This window comes from Pteropus vampyrus, unplaced genomic scaffold, assembly GCF_000151845.1.
Source record: "Pteropus vampyrus isolate Shadow unplaced genomic scaffold, Pvam_2.0 Scaffold7, whole genome shotgun sequence".
Classification (NCBI taxonomy): domain Eukaryota; kingdom Metazoa; phylum Chordata; class Mammalia; order Chiroptera; family Pteropodidae; genus Pteropus; species Pteropus vampyrus.
Genome location: NW_011888788.1, coordinates 10,006,261 through 10,028,456, shown reverse-complemented (window position 1 = coordinate 10,028,456; position 22,196 = coordinate 10,006,261). Strand labels below are relative to the sequence as shown.

At 31.9% G+C, this 22,196-nt stretch overlaps 1 protein-coding gene across 1 annotated transcript in view; it reads right to left on the bottom strand.

The window, feature by feature from the left end:
- The window catches only part of MACROD2 (MACRO domain containing 2), a 1,889,795-nt gene that overhangs the window by 1,804,481 nt on the left and 63,118 nt on the right, over nt 1-22,196 (bottom strand). Inside the window, exon 3 of the mRNA XM_023536764.1 lies at nt 13,417-13,524. Within this exon, the coding sequence (XP_023392532.1) occupies nt 13,417-13,524 (108 nt within the window). The remainder of the gene's footprint in view (nt 1-13,416; nt 13,525-22,196) is intronic.

Below are 22,196 nucleotides of genomic sequence, written 5' to 3'. Positions count from 1 at the left end.
CAGAGCTACAGATGCCCAGAGAAGATGACATCCAAGGAGTAGGCTCCTGTCTCTAAGCTTTGGACAATCAATATCATCTTTTATTATGTTCTTTTGTTCTGTCATTTTTACAGGACATATTTGTTTTGCAAGGATCAATATTCAATTTAACTTTCCATGCACTATAAATCAAGTCTTTAAAAAATGAAAAAAAAAAAAAAAAAGGTTTATGGTTTTGAAGTTATTTTAAACCATAGCCAGGTCCTAAGCCAAGCTCAATTACTGAGGCTGATCCTTGGGAATTCTAAGCAGAGTCAGTGTATGAGCTGGTTGCATTTCTTCCCTACTGTTAAAGAACACTGCGTTAATAGACATTTTTAAGTAAAATAATGAGCTGTAAATCAGTCTAATTAGAGAATTTGTAAGTATTCAGAAGATATAAAGCTGTGGACTTAAAGAAATTATTTTGCTCATTATGTCTTGCTATGGATACTATAAAACATATTCAAGACCAGTAATTTTTCTATATGTAAAGATAAAATTATATTCAAGAGATTATTAAACATATTTTAGTAGCTATTTCAGCAATGAATTAAAATTAACAATTTGTCTATTTTGCTTAGAAGTTTTCTTACAGGAACAAATAAACCTTAGTTCACTATCATGATACACACCCTCAAATGCTAGTACTACTCACGCATCTTAAGGACTTGGATAACATAAATGAAATCACAGGAAAAAGCTGTTTTATGCATTTAAAATAACATTTCTAAATGTCCTCCAAAGCTCAAATAGGTCTCTTCAACCTCACAATATTGGACATGTTTCTGAATTAATTTCTACCTGGAAACCCACAGGATGAAAATTCTAACTGTGTGATAAATTAAGTTTCCAAACAAAATGGATTAGAGATCAGTGAAATTGGCTGATAAGCTGTCAGATCCATTTTGGATTGGGATTCATCCTCTTTCTCCACCTGTTCATTAAGCTCCAAGTTCATGGCAACTCCAGGGACTGATTGTACATTAACAAGCTGTTTATTTGGGGAGGTATAGCTGGCCTAGTCAATATTCTTATACTTACACATTCATTTAAACATAATTCTCTGGTAATTTATTCTGTTTACAATCCCAGTGTGGAAAAATATGCCTCTACTCTAAAGTTTAATTCTAGACACAACAGAGATGTGACATGTTATAAAATTAAAAGTTAACAAAGCAAATCAGATTTACCTCAAGGTCAAAAGAAGCTGGAGACATTCCATGACATAAATTTGCTTCTTCAAATGGTTACAGAAATGAAAAGAGTAGTGAAAAAGCTGCTGCCTCTGCACTGATGGTATGTCAAAATAAGATATTTATTTCTGTCCCTATTTAAAGCAAACATTGGCTGCTTTATAACTTAAAAAGTTAAACGAGCTACGAATGTTAAAAATAATTCTCTACTTTTCTTTCTTATTAAATTGGCCAAAATCTAATTTATAAACACCAAGTTTAATACGTTTATCAATCAAAAAACACAAAATCGGAGCTATAAGAAAGAATGTCTTACTCAAGTATCAAACATTGATTCTTTCCTTAAGTATATAGAATTTACTTCATAAAAGACCATTCGTCAAATATGAAGTTAATAAAAATCAGTAAATTCTCTAAAATTCTAAAGTTTAATAGATTTATATTTCACAAAAATATAAGCATGTCTACTTTCCATTGATAAGCTATTTTTCTTCACTATTATTTATGGAGACTAATTTCTATATGAACTAATGACTGGAATTCAGTGATCAATATGACTTTTTCCTTTCCCTACACACATAAACCAAGACCTTAACTGAATAAAAAATAAGTCAACTAATACCCAAAAAACTACAAATATATTCAGCCAATAGAACGCAATGAATATCATCTGGATGTTTTTCAACCCACAAGTAGCGGCTCCCCAAAAGTCACAAATAAATAAGAAAAATAACTTTTAGAAATTAAGTTGACCTGGATATGTAACGAATAAAATATACATTTCCTTTAGTTAAAATTAGTAGAAGTATACAGCAAAAATTTTTCAATTTTACTAATTTTTTTTTTAAAGTAAAAGATCATTGAGAATTCCGAATAAGGTACATATGAGCATTAAACAGCCCCTAGGCTTCATGAAATATCATTTAACATCATTATAAAGCTCAACTTTTAACTAGATTTACTATAATTGACTTTTGACAAGTCACACGATTATAAGAATTAAACTATGGCAGAGTATATTTGTATTTATTGTTAACTATCAGCAAAATTAAAAACTACTTTCCCGAATGGGAAAATATTGGACATGTTTCTGAATTAATTTCTACCTGGAAACCCACAGGATGAAAATTCTAACTGTGTGATAAATAATCTAATTTATAAACACCAAGTTTAATACATTTATCAATCAAAAAATATAAGCACAGCTGCTTATTCTCTCAGGGTATTGGTTCCCTCCTATACAGTCTCAGTCCAATTGGCTCAGTCCACATGGAAAGTAGCTCTGAGAGGACTTAGTCCAAATTCTGAAGCTGCAGATACTTTCAATAAATGTCAAGACTCTCTTTGCAAAGCAAGTGTGCTATAGCTTATATGATGCCTATGGAACTCCACCCTTTTCTAGCCCCAGGTGTGGATTTTGAGATTTTTCTTGCCTAAGGTAACTGCTCAACATTTCAGAAAAACTATGCTTGGTGACCTACAAGAACCAAAGCAACAGTCATTAGACATCCCCAAGTGCTAAGTGCTGTGCTACATGCTAGGTACTACTCTGAAAGTGAAATAAACAGTTCCTCTCTCATTTAAAGGAACTTCAGTGCCCCACCATCTTGAATTTCAGGAACAAAAGCAGTGAACTTGAACTAGTGGGTTTCTCAGTTGAGAAACATTCAGCCCTCCAATCTACCCTAACCCACCCAATGCCTCCTGGCTACCGCCACCAAGTTACTTGTACCTTATAATAACACTGAAATATTATAGGTAAAATCTTGCTTTCTATTCCAGAAGGTAACACCAAAAGCTATATACCCTATCTTCAAAGAAATGGAAATTAAAACAACAGTGAAGTATAATTCAAAGGAAAAGATTAAAAATAAAATTCATCAAACTTAGTATTGAAGTTTAGAAAAATACAAACTCTTATAACTTGAGAGATATAAATTAATTTAACCCTTCCGTAAAGCTATTTGGTTACATCCATCAAAAGTTCAAAAATGTTCATACTTCCATAGTTTTAATTCAAGGAATTTATTCCAAGGGGGTAATAAAAGATTTTTGCCAAAATTTATCTGTTAGAATGTTTGTCTCAGCATGTTTATAACAGTAAAAAATGTGAAACAATCAAAATTTATAACAATGAGGGAATAGTTAAATAAGTATTCATGGGTATGATTGACTATCATGCAACTATTAAAAATGACATTAAAATGATCACAATATTAAAAAAAATAAGCAGTACTTTGTAAAAATCAAAATTCATATATGAAAAGAACCTGAAGCATAAACACTGATTTTAAACAATAATGTGTATATTTGGGAACATTATGGATAATGTTTTGTTCTCCTTTGTATTTTATATTTTCCCTATTTTAAATATTAAAAAGTATATTCCTTTTGTAAGAAGAGCCCCAATAAATCTTTTAAAATATTTTTAATCCGTTTCACCAGTATGTGGGACAAACAAAATATAAATGTCCCTAAGTGCATTAAAAAATTCTCACAAAGGGAGAAAAAAAAATCTCTGAAAACAAATACCCAAGCAGCTGCTACTACTTTCCCCCTTCTTCTTCTTCTTTTTTTTTTTTTTTTTACTTTTATTCTTTTAAAGTCTCTTGAGTACTTTGAAATAGTACTGTGGTACTATTTAACTCCAAGGGATATTCTCTTAAAAGTAGTAACAGCAGGGGTCAAAAATAGAAGATAAAAATTCAGAAGGGAATTTCTTTGCAACTATCCATCTCCCTTGGCAATTATTTTCTCTTGAGAATTATCTGCTAAATCCTTGGTAGATTTTAATATTTACTTTGATTCCACAGATTCCTTTAGAAAAATCTGTAAATCAGAAAAACTCAGAAGTGATAGGTCGAAGAACAGAAATATTTTGAAAAATATGTTGAGATACAGCACTAATAAATTGAAAATGATGATTTAACACATCACTGAGCCTCTTTTTCATTTATCCTGTCACTCTACCCTCACAGAAACTCTGTTTTCTATCCTCACACTAGATAAAGGGAAGACACCAAGGTTCTTACAGTTGGAAGTTCACAATTTAAGCTGTAGCAGTGTCAAGAATTCACCTCAAAAAAAAAGTTCTTCCCCTTCCTACACCCACACCTGTCTACTCAAACATATTCCACAGGCTGGCCAAATAACACCTATCCACAGTGGGAATATGAAACTTTCAGCAGGTTCTGGCATAGCAGAGGAGAGAAAGTGATGGGAGAGAATCGTGTGCAGTAATTTTTCCCCCTTTGCCTGGCTTAGTTTGAGTGGGTGCTGGACTGGATTTGCAAAGACGGAAGTAGGAGATGGTTTCTAAACACTATCATCTTATGCTAAGAACTAATGCGCCCAGAAACTTTAACAGTATTATCCCATACGTAATTTGTAGATAATTAGTTATCCCCAATTGTTTAATAGATAGTTACCCCAAATTCAGAGGTCTGAAATTTCAGTAAGTTTATAATAAACACTTGGTTTTAATACTGCCTTACTTAACAGACTCTTAGGTCCCACTGAGTTCTTCAGAAGCAAGAAAAGAATAGATTAAAAGATGGAGGAAATATTTTAAAAAGAAAAAGCAAAAGAAAAAAAAACCATGAACTTAAGTGTGCAGTCTACATTAAGAAAAAAAATGCAAAAGCTCAAAGAAATAATGGAAAGAAAAAAAGTTTTATTTTGTCTACTTGCTTAAAAATTTAAAATAATTGTTTCATTGTGGTTAATACTTTAATTTTATTTCAACATTCTTCACAGGATGAACTCTCCAATAAGGACCGAAATGCTTTGTAGTTGAGATCTCAGGATTCCTTATAATTAGTAAAATTTAAAAGATATTTAGAACAAAAACCTAAATCTATCAACTCAAAACTTATAGAATTGTAAATTTATATTTGTTTAGATAACTTACAATCAACCCCTAGATTGTAAATTCAAGAGCTTAGATGATGTCTGTTTTTCTCACTATTTTATCTTTCACATTTAGCATAGTGCTTGTCATGTAGTACATACTTAAAATACATTTGTTGAATGAACGAATGATTGGATTATGAAACATTTGACTATAGGTATTTCATTAAAATCAAGAACAAGCAAGAATATCTTACTACAACTAATTTAACATTGTTATTACATAGTAGCCAATGTGATAAAAAGGGCAGAAAAATAGTGTGTATAACCATATATATGCCTAGAAAACCCAAGGGAATCATCAGCTAAAATTAACATCAGTAATGTGAGCAATTATTAAATTGATAGCTTTTCTATATTACCAAAAATAATCTGATAAAATAAATAATAGAAAAAAATAGAGATCATTCATAAGAGCAATAAAATTATAAACTTGCTAGAATAAAACAACTGTGTGAGTCCCATGTGAAGAAAACTATAAAACTTTACTGAAGGATACTGGGGAAAAAAGATTTAAATAAATCTAACAACAAGCACCATTTCTAGATAGGAAGAATCAATATGTTAAGGATGTCAAAACTTCCTGAATAACCTAAATTTCTGATCAATATCACCATTGATATTTCTAGAATTTTGTTTTTCTAGTAATGTTTCTTTCTTTTTTTGAACTCGACAAAATAATTCTAAAATTTACCTGATAGAATAAAAGGATGAGATTAATCAAGAAATATTTTAAAAGGCAGACAAATGGCAGGGATTGGAGGAGGAGTCACACAATCCCAAATTAAAATACATCTGTGAAAGCTACAATAATTTGAAAACATACATCACTATTTCATAACTTTCATGAGCATAAACTCTAGATAGAGTTAAATGTAAATTAAAAAACTATTTAAAAAGTAGAGAAAAATATAGAGAACTACTTATCTAAACTTTGGGTGTGAAAGACCAGTCTAAATTCAATACCAAAGCAAAAAACCAATAAGAAAAAATTGAGAATTCGATGGCAAACATTCTTAAATGCTTGAAAGGAAACTCATACCATAAACATATTCAAAAAGTAAATGTCAAATTGGAAAGAAATATCAGCAATGTATGTGGCAAAGGTTGCTATTATAAATATATAAGCTTTCCCCTCTCCCAAAAAAAAGACAAATGTCCAATAAAAAACCTGATTAGGAATATGAACATGAAACTTTGAAAATAAAAAACATGCAAATGCCTAATAAATATAAGAAAAAACATTCAATATCACTACTAATAAAAAAATTAGATAACATTAATCACTATTAATTTGGTAGGTTTGATTTCATAATGATGTAACAGTATTAACAAGAATTTGCACCTATATCACCCATGAGAAAGTATAACATTGTAAGAAGCAATGGATATCAAAATCATTTTAAAAAATATTATAGCTTTTTACCTAGTCATTCCTTCTAGTAATATATTTTAAGAAATAATCAGAGGTGCTTTTAAAAATTTTGGCATGAAGATATTCATTACAGCTTTATTTATAAAAATAAAAAATTGGAATAATAATAATTTGAAATCATGGTCTTAACATTTAAGAATGTAGAAAATGAAATCTATATAAGTAGGGATAAAGCAGGTTATAACATAAATATAGCTCATATAGTACTGTTGCAAATTATATATTTTATAGCTCTATACATACATTTTGAAGACTTTAAGATAATAAAAACAAGTATTAACAGTGGTTATTTATAGATTAAAATTTGCCATCTTATTTCTTTATATGTATATGTATTTCCCAGTTTTCTCAATAAACATGCATTGTTATATTCAGAAAAAAAGTTATACATTTTTGAATTACCAGTACTATAAGATAGTAAATGAGTCGTATTGATAAAGCATATATCTATTCTGTAAAAGAAAATTATTGATATAATCTTATTTTGAATGTGGCTTTAAGACTACACTGCAGGACTTTTTTTTATATCTAAGTTCAGCAAAATGACAGGCTTTGAGCGATCTCTCACAAATGTAAATAGACTTTATGAGGTTTTTTTTCCTGACAGTACCTTTTTTTCCAAATGCAGGTCTGAGACTATCATTTCTAAAACAGTTTTCTCTGTTTGGGGTATTTACAAATGAAGACTTATAGTAGTAATAACAATAATAGTAGTAGTAGCAGTAGTGGTAGTAGTAGTGGTAGTAATAGCGGCTTTATAGTACGATAGTTTATTTGTTCTGAAGTGCTGCTATCTATGAGAGGAAAATGTATTGCATTCATATTTTTATAATCCTAATGAGAATTTTATAATCCCAATAAAACAAACCTACCTCTCATCCTCAGCTATAGGAAAATAGCATTTACATTTTTTACTTTATTATTTCTTCACTTATGTAAGCCTTAAGATGAATTGTTAGCTACAAAATGTTATGAAATTTGATTTGTCATAGTATGTCTTATACATTCATTAAAATATTACTACTTGACCTATGTCATGCACTAGTTTTAAAAACAGTATGGAAAATATTAAGTATTGACATGGATATAGAGCTACTAGATATATACACTGCTAGTAGAACTATAAAGTGGTGCATCCGGTTTGGAAACCACATGGCAGTGTGTGTGTATGTGTATGTTTCTGTGTGTCCTATGATATAGCCAATCCACTCTAATATAGTATAGAACCAACAAAAATAGATATCTATTCACAAACACATACACACACAAATGTGTTAGAATGTGCACTGTAGTACTAACAGACCCAAACTGGAAATTACCTAAATGCCCATCAACAGTAGATTGTATACATAAATTGTGACGTATTCACAAAATGAAATATTATTACTTGATAATGAATGATCATCTGTACATGACAATATAGATCAATGTTACAATCATAAAAGTGAACTAAAAGAAGCAAACAGTAAAGAATATATATGGTATGGTGCCATCTATATAAAATACTAAAACAGGCAAAACTAATCTATGCTACTAGAAGTCAGGACAGTGAACACACTATCTTGTATTCACTATAGGGCATTAGGGGATGCCAAAGGTCCTTCCAGGGTACTGATAATGTTCTGCTTTTTGATCTGGATGGAGTTACACAGTTGTGACAATTTATAAAATTCATTGAGTTATACAGTTATATGTGCCTGTTGTATCTATTATTACTCAACAAAATGATAAAATAACAAATATATAATACAGAAATTCAATGAAAAATAAAACTTCAGTGCTTTGCTAGTAGAGATGGAATTTCATATTGAATCAAGTAGTCACTATCAATTCTGTCCTAAAATATTTCTGAAAGTAAATGGACTTATTTTCCCAATGATTTGAATTCTAATTTTAAATATGCCTTATTTTGTTTTTATTGAACAAATACATAAAATTGACATTTGTTTTAAGCAAGTAGAGGTGAATATTTAAAGAAATTCCTATGAAGTAAAATTTCTTCCATCAAACTACCTGATTCACCACATAAATATTCAGATATTCTACATCGACTTTTCTTTTACCCAGCTATTAAATGATTACCCAATCATATGTCATTCTCTCCATTTTTGACACAATTATAGCATTCAATTAATGCCGTAAAAACACTTCATCACTAAACTAAAACAATTCTTTTCCCTTGGCCATTAGCTCATATAAATTAACAACAATGTTGTAGAAAGAGCTTTTATTATAAACTCTCAGAATTGGACAACCTTTCCTGAACACAACTCAGGTAAACAGTATAACAACAGCTAAAATTGTAGAACATAGGATAAACTCTTTTAGTCAGTCATATGTCTGTATGTGCATAAGACTTGAAAAACATACATAATCACTTTGTGACATACATAGGAAAATTTTTTTTCTGACATTAGAACTAAACAGTATAAATCTGCTACCATTTATTAATGTGTCTATATACTAGGCACTGTATGAATGCTTTGTATACATGATCTCTTTTGGTTTTCATAACAGTCCTGTAAAGCAGGCCCTATTATTATTTCCATTTTACTGATGAACAAACTAAGGCTCAGAAAGGTTAAATAATTTACCAAAGGTAATATGGCCGGGAAATTGAAGAGGCATTTAAACAATGGTTGATCAGACTCCAAGTCTTCTATGATTAACCACGATGTAAATGTATCCATCTTTGGCTTATTGAGGGGATGGGGGTATAAGAATAACTAAAATAAACAAATCAATTCTACTTACTTTCCACTGTAAAAAATCCTTTTTATGGTAAATGGAATTAATCTTTAGCCAAAGCCAACCCATTAGAGTTGGAAAGTTAACTTTTTCATTACACAGTCCATAATTCACAAATAAATAAAAATCATATCTCCCACAAATTATTTTTCAGCAATATTGTACAAGTGAAATTGTCTCTAACAATACAATACTGAACTATAAATTAGATTGATGTATTCTCCCCCAAGCTCTAGCAAAGACCAAGACTCTTTGACCAATAGGCTTAGTACAAAATAATACAAGGACCTAGTCAGCAAAGAGATCATCCATATAGGATGATCTGTACATACAAAAATCTGTACATTCATCTTTATAGCAACTCTATTGGTTATAGCAAAGTACTGAAGAGAACTCAAATGTCCTTCAGTGGGTGGATGGTTGAATAAACTTTGGTATATCCATACAATGGACTATTACTCAGAAAAAGGAACGAACTATTGACACATGTAACAATCTGAATAGATCTCAATGGCTGTAAGTTTAGTGAAAAAAATCAATCTCAAAAGTTTACATGCTATTCCATTTATATAACATTCTTAAAATGATAAAACCATAGAGATGAAGGATAGAAAGGGGGCAGAGAGGTGGGTGACACTACAAAGGGATAACATGAGAGAGTTCTTTGATGATAATGGAACAGTTCTGCATCTTTATTGAGGTAGTAGTTACATGAATCTATACATGAGATATAACTGCACAAAACTACACACACACAAACAAATGCCAGTTGAAATGGTTAAAACTCAATAAGGTCTATAATCTAGTTAATAGTAATGTGCCAATGTCAATTTCCTGGTTTCGATACTGCATTATATTAAAATGTCACCTTTAAGGAAGGCTTACATAGGTGAAGGGTAGAAAGGACTCTGCACTATTTTTGCAATTTCCTATAATTATTTCAACATAAAAAGTTTAGAAAAAAATGGCCCTATGTATGAGAACCTGAATTTGAACCTGGGTTTGCCTGACTCTAAAACTTGTGCTACTGTCCTGTATCCCATACTGCCTACAAAATCTGTTTTATTAAAATATATCAAATATGCATGATTTCCTACACAGAAGAATATAATATATAGGAGGCTTATTGTGGGTCACATTTAAAGAAATCCAAGGAAATTCAAAAAAGATTTTATTAAGAAAAAATTAAGATATTAAATCATTTCATTCATGGCAACTAAGTCCAGGCATTCCAATGTAATAATATGGACATGGAAAGAGAACTTTAGAAATCTGGTAGAAAGTGATGACTGGGTTGCTTTGGTGCCTTGACTGGAGGCACTGCCTGCCTCTCATTCTCCTCTCACTAGAGGCAGCTCTGGAGTTACCTGCCATGTTGGCTTGTTCAACTCAAAGGTTAACAGCTGTTCCTCTCCTTACACACCATGCAAATAAACTGCACAGCAGAAAGCTGTAAATAGTTATTACACTGTATATTTGGCATCTCTGTTCTATCTATCCAGGAACTTCCTGATGACGATGTCCTTGGAAGATACAGAACATGGCCAAATTGTAATCATCTCAGCCAGAGAAGTGAGGTAAAGGTGCCAAATAGTTTTTGGGAGTGGGTAAAATTTGCCATCTGCCTTCATATTGATTCATCAAACGCTTTTACACTATGTGGCAGCTATAAAAAAAATCACACATATAGGTAAGGACAAAGAATCAAAATAGTGATGGAATGTTTTCATGTTAGTGATATTTTCCTGTTTCACACCATTTTATTTCAATAAAAGGTACCACTAAAACTTTTTTTATTTTTCTTTATAGATGAAATCAATCATTTTTAAAATCAGAGCTAAACTGATTCACTGTGTCAAATCCCCAGTGCTGAATGTGCTTTGGGTCAGAGGTGCTACAAATTCAATTGCATGTAGTTCAATTTAACAAATATATAATATCAAGTGTTTACTAAGAATATGAGAGCAAGCCATTGCTTTGGGAGATCATATAAAAAATGAAAAGACACCAGTCTGTAGCCTCAAGAAAGAGATAAACAAGTATACATTTCACAAAACCCAAGTAAAACCATAATTACTGTTATTATTAAGTGTGCTAATGTGGCAAATTCAATTTTATGTTAATAATAAGAAAGAGACAACTCATAAAAGTGGTTTTCAGTGATTTAAGAAGAAAATATATGTCATCTTTTGTTCCACAGGGCAAAACTAAGATCAATGGCTAAAAGTTACAAGAATATACAAGAAGTTTGGTGGTATATATATAAGAGCTTTTAATTTTTTCTAAATTAAAGCTCACATGTTTATAGAATATAGGGCATAATAAATCATTGACAATTTAATAATTAAAGTGATATCTGTACTGGAGAAAAGTTCATGAGACTCTTTCCAAGTGCCTGTCTTCTCCAGAGGCCCCACAGATAAGAGAAAAGCATCTTGATACCAGGCCACAAATGAACAGTCCATAGAGTCTAGATATGAGAGACTTGTAGCCTGTGAGGTGATCTGAAGATGGAATTCTATCTAAAAGGAGTGATTCATATTGTGTGGACATTAAATGACCCAGATAGATCCTCTCACAAAGGGTTTTACTTTGTAGAGAGGTAGCAGAGGAGAAAGGAAGTTACAGAGGCTATCAGAAGAAAGAGAAAAACTGAGCTCTCGTTATGGCAAAGCAGATACAGTACAAAGCAACTGATAGCCAATTCTGAGGGAGGAACAAGCTTACTAGGCTTCCAGACTTCCTGCTAAGTTGCCAGAACTATGCTATGTCATGAACAATGTTCCACTTCTCCAAGGGACCCTTTTGTTTGCCTACCAAAGTGTGTTCCTACTATCCTGTGTGAATTTAGTCATCACTAGGGGAAACCTTAAAACAAAGTTCAACTTTACCTGAATGCTATACCCCTGGAAAACAAACATTCAAGAAATTAACCCCACCTTTTGTATTCAGGAAACAACTTACTGCAAAGAACCACTCTTATCCATATGGCTTTGATAAAATTCACAGGTCACCCCTTGTAACCTATAACAAGGCCAGCTCAGAGACCCTCCAAATTCCTGACTCATAGATAATTAGCAGAACTATTTGTCTCCATTGACCATTCTGGTTGGTCAATGCCTGGACTCGATCAAATTTTAGTCAGGCTTCTCTCTTCTCCAAGCACCTGAGCTTTGGCTCATCCTTGAGAATGGAAGGTGAACAACCAAACCCTCCTTAATGACTTGTCTCAAGAATCAACTGATCTCAGGGAAAAACATTCCCTGATCAATTGTCCGGTCATACTACCCAATCTTCTTATTACCCCACACCCAATTCTTTCTAGCCTGTTTATGCCCCTCAATAAAAGAAAAGCCCTATCTGCTTGAGGTTTGAGATGCTTATAGATCTCATGGTTTAACTGGTTCTTCTTATTGCAATAGTCTTCCACCACTTACTGTGATAGTCTTCTTCTGTTTATTGAAATAGTGTTTTTGAATAAAGCCAACATTTATTTTTATAGAATCCCAACTCTTATATATTTCTTGATATACAGCCACATAATAAAATATATAGGAGATTCAGACCACCATAAATAACATTATTTTCCCAATGTTCAAACATAAAAATTACTTAATTGTAAAAATAATTAAAATTAAGTATTTTATAACTAATATGAAAAGTTGAAACCAAACAACTGAGATATGGAAATCACAGAAAATATTTCTTTATATTTTACTTTGTCCGGTATAGTTTAATCATCTCTTTCAACCTATTCTAAAGAAAAAAGCTTGTCTTTATGTTGGCTAACTGTTAACTCAAGCATAAAAATACAATAACACAGCGCTAAACTTCTTTCTGAAGAATTTTCTGCAACAATCTGTCACTTTCCAGTGGCCCAGTATTCTAGTCTCAACTTAGCATGGATACTATGTAGAGTTAGCACATTAACTGGGGCACATACACAAAATAAATCTTCAATGTTTCTAATCAAGAAGGGAAATAGATAAAACATTTCTATGTCAGGATGGATATCTTCCTCTAAAATACTTATATTCTCATTTATGAAAAATATTTTTAAATATAAATATTCATATAATAATTACATCACAAAAAAAATCAACTACTCACCCGCATTGACTATAGCATCTACCTCTAGCAATGTGATGTCACCTCGATAGAGAGAAACTTTTTCATTCAAACTTTTCTTCACCTGTGATGTTTCCTGAGTATTTTCTTCTGTAATAAAAAAAGCAATATATATTAATAGTAATATTCTTAATTAATAAAGACAATTTTGATACAAAAGCCAATATGAGTCATACTGTGATATATTAGACAGTGGAAATAATGTGTAATTACCAGTGTATTCTCTACACTGTGTATGCCTCAATACAAATGTAGTATCACATATGTAATAGGCTTTCAATAAATTTAGTCGTTATATTGGTCAACAAAAAGTTTGATGTTTATTATTATTATTATTATTATTATTATTATTATTATTATAAAAAATCAATTTTAAAATAAAATTATGTACCACTAGTTTCACAAGGGGTTGGGGAAAAGTGCAAACACCAAGACAAAATAAATTTTTACAGTGAATGAGCTTATTTCTATTTTGTTCCAGTTACTTAAAATGCATCCTTGAAAAGAATATTTACTCAGAACAAAAAAATTTAGGTTCAGCTCTTTGCTATTTCTAAGTAACAAACTGTCTGTCCCTCAGAATGAAATAGATCAAATATTTTTAAACGTGTGAAACTACTCCTTTCTTAACAAATTGTATTAACCTTTCACTCTAGAGGGCGCCTCAAGATTTAAAAGAGAAATAGCTCTGTCCTGCACACAACAGCTAGCAATTGGTATAAATAAAAAAAGCCAAAACATGGCATTCTAAAAACTGACATATTTTAAATGTTTTAGAGCAAACAATACTATAACTTGAATGTTCATTTAACAAATAGTAATGTTAGACATATTAAACAACACTGTATGAAATTAATGTTTTAAAATATACTAAATTGCTATGCTTAAAAAGCTTTTTAATATACCTCTAGGAAAGCTGATTTATGAACTCAAATTTTTTAAAGTATTTATGATCTGTGAAAATCTTTCAATGAGGAAGACAATGCTATTAATTCACTATGACACTGTCCAATGAGCATGCAATTTTGAGATATCTGGAAGAATCAGAGGTAATAAGTTAAAAGTCACTAAATTGTCTTAGTGCCCCCATAGCCAAAGGAAATCTTTATTCTTTGTAAAACATATTTGTTGTTGTTATTGTTGTTGTCCCATATCAGCAAAAGAGATTGAATTTTTTGTACACTTACCAAGCTGTCAGACTGGCCCAACTACAAAGACTTTGAGCCAGATCTTGAATTCCACATCCAATCAATTTCTATTCTTAATACTTTTACCAAACTAGAAAATCCTGATTTCCAATTAAAGATTGTTGGATGACAAAAAATATTTGATGGTTTTCTCAGAAAATTGTGGATATTTGGACTATTTTAACCTAAAAATTATAAAGATTCCTCACTGATGATGAGTTTCAGAACTCTATCATGCATTAAATTGATAAGCATATCACAAATGAAAGCAGACGGTTTCATTGTTTCAACTTGGGAGGTAGAGTTAATGGATTCCTAATCCAACTCTGGTTGCATTTAGTTCTAAAAAATATTTCTTCATTTTTCTTCATGAAGCATTATGTATGCAATATTGCATTTGGAGTAATATGATTCTTAAACATATATGACAATAAGTCATGTTATTTCTCCAAAAGTAAAGAAATTATTAAATGTAGTATTGGGAAGCATCAAAGTTAAACCATTTATATCACAGTTCAGATTTCTTAAAAGAATTCCTAATCTCTCATCTGCAAATTTAAAAAATGGGGTATCTTGAGCCTAATATGAAAGTTCAAACAGTTCAACGTATTAAATAAATATGCTGCTGTGACATGTCAGTCAGAAAGTTACTCAAAATGGTCTTATTAGAATTATCAGCATTGTGAAAAAATATTTTTATCTTTCTCATTTTAAAAGTTCACATGAACATCTTTTTTCCTCATAGTCAGATTTATACTTGCTGCCCAATTCCTCACGTGATTTATCAAAAAGGCAGAAATATACTCAAAAGCTATTGTTGATAATATTAATTATCAGCTATTTCCTTCAATAAACAAAAATCAAATGGCATATTTTGATCATCACTGTTCTCTGTAAATATAACAATGTAAATTACCACTAGGGGCCACTTCTTTTATTTGAATAGCAATGCACTGCCTTCCTTTTCACACAACTGTGTTCTATTAGCCCTGATCCCAATGTATCTTTCCATATCCTGAGTCTTCAGTACTAAGTAGGACAAAAAACTGTCAAATATCATTCCTTCATGGATATTCTATACGTACATGAAGCACCAACTTACATTTTGTATATAATTGGCTTTATCCAACTGCAAGTTGAAATATTTGTCATTGTGCAGGTATGATAGTAATTGTTCTTCCAGATTTGTGATATTGATACTGTCCCCACCCGCTCCCCACCTCAAAAAAAACAGAGCCAGATAGTAAAGTAGTAAAACAGATTTTATTCAAAAATGACTGCATTAGGGATAAAGAGACTTCAGTATAGAACTGGGCTCAATTGCCAGTACAGCATGGACAAGTGGGGATTCACAGCCAAGGAGCAGAGTGGGGATCCATGGGAGAAAAATTACTAAGAGTAAACATTGGGGGTGGTAGGAAATTCTGGTTAAGGAGTCTTAGGATGCTTGCTGACAGCAGGCCAGGGTAATCACGATATAACCTGGGGTATGAGGGGGAGATGGAATTTGATTGGATATTAGGGTGATTAGATATCAAGTGTAGGGAATTCTCTCTAAACTGATTCAACAGGATTCTTATTAAAATTGGACTATGCAAGTCTGGCAAGGATGAGGCCTAGCTGAGAAAAGGGCTTAAGGGAACCTCACTAAAATTTAGTTAAGGAGACAGTCTTTGTCCCTCAATCTACTCAAGGAAAGAAGAGACATTCCCCTTTCCTTTGATCAATGTAAGTCCATTAGGTTGCCTTTTGTTCTTTAAGAATCAAGTCTACCATCAATTGAGACTTGGTAATAGAGAGTATTTGCTAGGTAGTGTGAGTCGTCAGGGCATTTAGTGAGGGGAATTTCTATGAAAATAAAAAGGAAAATAAAGATTAATGGATGGAGCTGACTGTAAACTGAGTTTATGAGTCCAAAGGGCAAACAGTTAAGATTTCTTTATGTGGGGTCAAAACATCTTTTGCAGTTTGAACGCCCATGGTACTGGCAGAAAGGTTAACCATACATGATCTGTTGTGGTGATTTCTTTGAAGTTTTTATCAGATCATCCAGTTTCAGCTTGCAGGACTTCAGGAAAAGGGCAATTTTAGTTCTCAGTGATGCGAAATCAGAAGGAAGGGAGAAAAATTGGAAATATTTTGGATAGTTGTAGCTAGATATTGGAGGGAGCTAGAACTGACAAAATGTGTATGACAATGAATAGGACTAGAATTTAATAACCCACCGGGGTACACTATAGCTTTATACTGAAACATAAAATGTCTCCCTAGAGTCACCGCCTCTTTTTTATTCTTGTTTACAAAATAAGTCTGGTCTTACTAGATTTGGCCTGATTATTTACATAAATGCAGCAAGAATGGTAATTGACCACTTAAGTCTTTAGAGTTTGCTTTCTTGGAATTTTTCATAAAGAATCTCAGAATACACTTTTAAAAATTCTCAGAGATAGAAAGCCAAGCCAAGAATTCACCACCAGATTTAGCCTGTAATACCTATATATTTGGATGAATTCTTCTCTTCTCAAGTTTCCCAATATATCCTAAGGTTCCTGGGCTTGCCAAAAAGTGACCTTTCTTACTCATCTCTAAGACTGGGAACCCTTTAAACCAGGTACCAGACTGATTTTTCCAAAAGGGCTGTGTAAGCATTAGCTCCATAAAGTCAACCTTAGTTCCTTAAAACCATTTGATAATATCTAATTCTATACATCATTCTCAAATAGAACATTCCAAATCAAAGCCTGGGTTATACAACCAGTTTTTCCAATTATGTCCTGTTATAAGAAAGACAGATTCTTATTGAACTTACACAAATAATTTTATTGCCATGAAAATAAGAATACTCAACAAAGTTTCTGAATTCTGGAGAGCTCAGATAAGGAGAAAAATAATGTTTCATTTCTGTTTATTAAAGTATAATCTACAAAACTGTCATGATTTTTAGATGGCCTGGGAAAAGAGAACAGGGGTTCCTTAAATAAATCATTATGGAACCAGCAATCTTTTAGAACAATAACCATAAAAATTATAATCATTCTTCATTAGTCCATTTAGTCCCATGTAAGTGATTCCTTTTTATCTAGCATCATTAAAACTACAAACAAAAAACCCACATACTTTTCTTAGTTCATTAAACCAACAACTATATTAAGCAATCTTATATCCTGAAATCTATTTCCGAATTCTCTATTCTGTTTTACTAAATATTTTTATAGCATTTTTTTTAAATGTAAATGATTCTTGTTTTTCTTTATCTTCAGTTAGCAGTTTTATGAACCAGTCAGCTTTTCCATTAGCTCTGGAAATTCTTACTCAGTCTAGTGGTATGGCCTCAAAGTTATTTAATCAATAATGCCTTCAGAAGCCTATATCCCAAAGAATTTGTTAAAGTCCTTTCCATGGGTCTCTGAAATAGCCACTTTTTGTTGGAGACAATACACTCTTCCTGTAGCTGACTGCAAGAGATTTCAGGAAAGAGTAAAACAAAAACTATCTGTGGACAATAGAAGACTTAAAATGTCCATAGTTAAAGATCTGAAGGGTGTTCATTATAAAAATGATAAAACTGATGAAAGAATTTGGTTATTGCTATGACATATTATGTTTAAATAATTAGAACCATAACTTATAACATTATATCAGGACATATCATGGACAAAAAGGTACTGGCAAATTTCTATGCATGCAATTTCTAATATATCTATATTAATAACATTTACCCATACAAATACAACCTAGGGAAGGAAAAGTATTACTTCTTCTTTGACAATATTTTCCATGCAATTTAATATATCAAATTTAAAAAATTGTGTTTAACATACTTTTTTATAAAGTGAAAGAACAAATCCTTTGAGACTTTCCAGGGGCTCTCTGAAAAATAACAATCTCAGTTTGAAATCAAGATTTCATTTAGGATTTGATTTGGAGAAGTTGTCAAAAATGCTTAAAGGTTTGAATACTTGATTAAATAGGATCATAGATCATTATGAAATGATACTTAGGTTCTCAGAAACAGAAATAATAAAGACAAAATAAAACACAGAAAATTATTTTTGATAAGACATAGAATCTTCATTTCCTAGGCAGATTAATTTAAAGGTGAAGAAAATCCTTTTACAATCTTTTATTAAGAACAGACCAAAGATGTGGTACATATAAACTATGGCCATAAAAAAGAATGAAATCTTACCATTTATGACAATATGGATGTATTTACAGGGTATTTTGATAAGTAAAATAAGTCAGACAGAGAAACACAAATGCCATATGCTTTCATTTATATGTGGAATCTAAAAAACAAAATAAAGGAACAAATAAAACAGAAACAGACTCATAGAACAAAATGATGGTTGCCAGAAGAGGGTGGGGATTGGGTGAAAAAGGTGAAGAGATTAAAAAGTACAGATTGGTAGTTACAAAATAGTCATGGGGATGTAGAGTACAGAATAGAGAATATAGTCAATAATATTGTAATTACCATGTATGGTATCAGATAGGTACTAGACTTATCAGGATAATTACTTGATAAGGTATATAAATGTCTAATCACTATATCGTACATCTGAAACTAACAATAATATTATATGTCAACTGTAATCAAAAAATAAGATTTTAAAAATTAAAAAGAAAAAGAACAGAATAATTCAAGAAATCTTTGTCATTTTAATGGAGAAAACCCAACTCTAGTTTTGCATCAGTATTTTATCAGGCTCATTTAAAAAAATTAATAAGTAACCAACTTGATCACATATAAAATTCCTCTTTTGCAAGCCTTCTATAACTCTCTATATCCATTCATGTTTTGTCCTATATTTTTTCCCGTTCTCATTCTAGAATAACCAGTGATCTTGATTTAGGACAAAATGATTCTTTACCTTAACAACAACAAAAATCATTCATTTTTGCAAATTGTGCATATAGGGTTGTTTCTCTTCATCCTTACTATTTTTAGTTGTTTCATTTATATATTTCAATTATAATTTTAACCATCAGTATCTTTTATTTTACAGAGAAGTCTAAGAAGTAGATAATTGTAAATTGTCTGTCATATACCAGCAGTCTGTTGCAGACTAGCAAATTTTATGAATATAGCATCTCTAAAATTCTAGAGATGTTTCTTTAAAGTACAACTTTTTAATATAGCAAAAGAACATGTTTAGTAACACACTCAAATATATTTAGCTTCTCTATACCATATAAAAATAAGAAGCCAAAAGTGTATAAACTTAAACTCATATTCATTAGTGTTTTAGTAACTTATTTTACTTAAAAATTATCTAAATTTTTAATAAATATCTATTACTTAAATTAATTTAGCATAAGTCTAAGGTTGTAAGGTAATAAAAAGATTTTGGAAACTATATATAGACAGACATATTATAAGATTAAACAAAACTAGCCATCATCTCAAGTTATTTCAAGTTAACTATTTGTATGGCACATGCATGTTAAGCAAGCATCACAAAAGCAAAAACTTAAGAAAGTTAAATACATAGATTTTTCTTTTACTGCTTTGCTTGATATACAAAAAGTCATAGATATCAAGCAATTAATTTTTACTGTATCTTTACTTATACATTTAGTCTTTGTTTATAATTTTTATAATCTTAAACATCTAGTAGATATAAGATCATTTGACTAGTAAACCTAAGTACAACAAAAAGATGTGCTATATTATACTTACTATTGAAAACTCAAAAGCCATACCAATTTTTATTAAACCAATGATATTAAACTAATCTTATTTACCAAAGATTTACTCAAGTAATGTGGACTTGAAAAGTATTTGGGTTAGTTTCAATCTTTCCAGGAGTTTCAGAAATATTTAATTTATATAAGTGCTCATTTATCTCTACGCCAATTTGAATAGAGCTCCTTAATGAGATTTTGTGTGTTAATTTGATAATATCATCCAAAAATAGAATATCACATATACATAACTTACATACACATATAAATATACCAAAACACATATGCAAACAGAGATCTTATAGCTTTCAATCTAAAGTTTTAGTCATGAATCAGGTAAACACAGCCCTACATTCTGGTCTTTGCTCCCCTTGACATTTATATCCAAATTATGTTTCTGGAAGAAGGAACCAAGTTAGGGTTACCTGTTCATATGAGTGCTAATGCTTTTTACCAATATTTGTGGAGAAGACTCTGCCCTGATGTGTAATCTTATGGAGACTATGGATGAAATTTTAGGTGAGAAACTGACTGAGGAGACATCAAGTCTGGATGTCTTCAAAGCTTATCTGAGTGTATAAAACATCCAGTCTGCTTCCAATTACCTTTACTTCTTTTTCAGCTAGTTGATTTTTGAGGTCCCTGAATGAGGGTAAGGGTCTAAAGTTCAAGGGATTATGAGAAGCTGAAGTGGGAAAGGAAAATTCTTGCAGAAAGAACAGAAAGATGGAGAAGGGAGAGGTCTGAAGAGGGAAATATCAAAGGATTCAAGGAAACTGAAGGAAAGATCAAAGGTGGTATAAGAGGAGGAAGAAGGATTGAGTCAATGGGAAGGGACAAGTCTTAGAGGCGTCAGTTTGAGATGTTAAGTTTCCCAAAGAAGTCAGTGGAATTCTATATTAGTCTCAGTGAAGTCATGCCAGCAAGAAAGAAAGTTTACAGAGTTGGAAGAGCAGGGTCTCAAGAAGAAGGTTTCAGTAGACTAAGAATTTCCCATGGGAGAAACAGGATCAAAGATATCGAAGAGAGGACTTACAAAATGCCAGGAAAAACCTTTCCAGCCCAGGATTGAATCTCCATTCAAACAGAGCCAGGAAGAAAAACTTCCAGCCCAATGAATACCTTTCAAACAAAAAAGCCTGGACCTCTAACCTAGCTTCAAAGAGTATACTTAGAATCTTATGATTAAAAATCTGTCCCTCCTGTGCTTCAGCTGACTGTCATCCAAGAGAACTGGCTCAGGAGTCTGACTCAACAGTGAATCTCTAATCAGTTAGTCAGAAGGGAAGACAAAGGCTTCAAAGATCAGATACAGAAGATGATCAGATAGCCAGGGTAAAAATATTCTCTATAAATTGACTTAGCAGAATTCTTGCTAAAACTGGGCTATGCAGGTCTGGCAAGAATGGGGCCTAGTCAAGAAAAGGGCTTAGAGTAGAGGTCCAGATTAGGAATTGGGCCACACAGCAGGAGGTGAGGGGGCGGGCCAGCAAACAAAGCTTCATCAGTATTTGCAGCTGCTCCCCATTGCTAACATCACCACCTCAGCTCCAACTCAGATCATCAGGCATTAGTGTCTCACAGGAGTGCAAACCCTATTGTGAACTGTGCATGCGAGAGATCTAGGTCACGCGCTCCCTGTGAGAAACATGAAGAACAGAAGCAGTTATTGAAGGCTACCACTTCATCAAATGTGTCTGCAGTGAGAGCATCACTGCTAGTGGCTAATCGCATTGCTAAAGCAAAGAAGCCCTTTACTATTGGTAAAGAGTTGATCCTGCCTGCTGTTAAGGACATTTGTCATGAACTTTTAGGAGAGGTTGCAGTTCAAAAGGTGGCACGTGTTCCTCTTTCGGCTAGCATCATAACTAGATGAACTGATGAAAT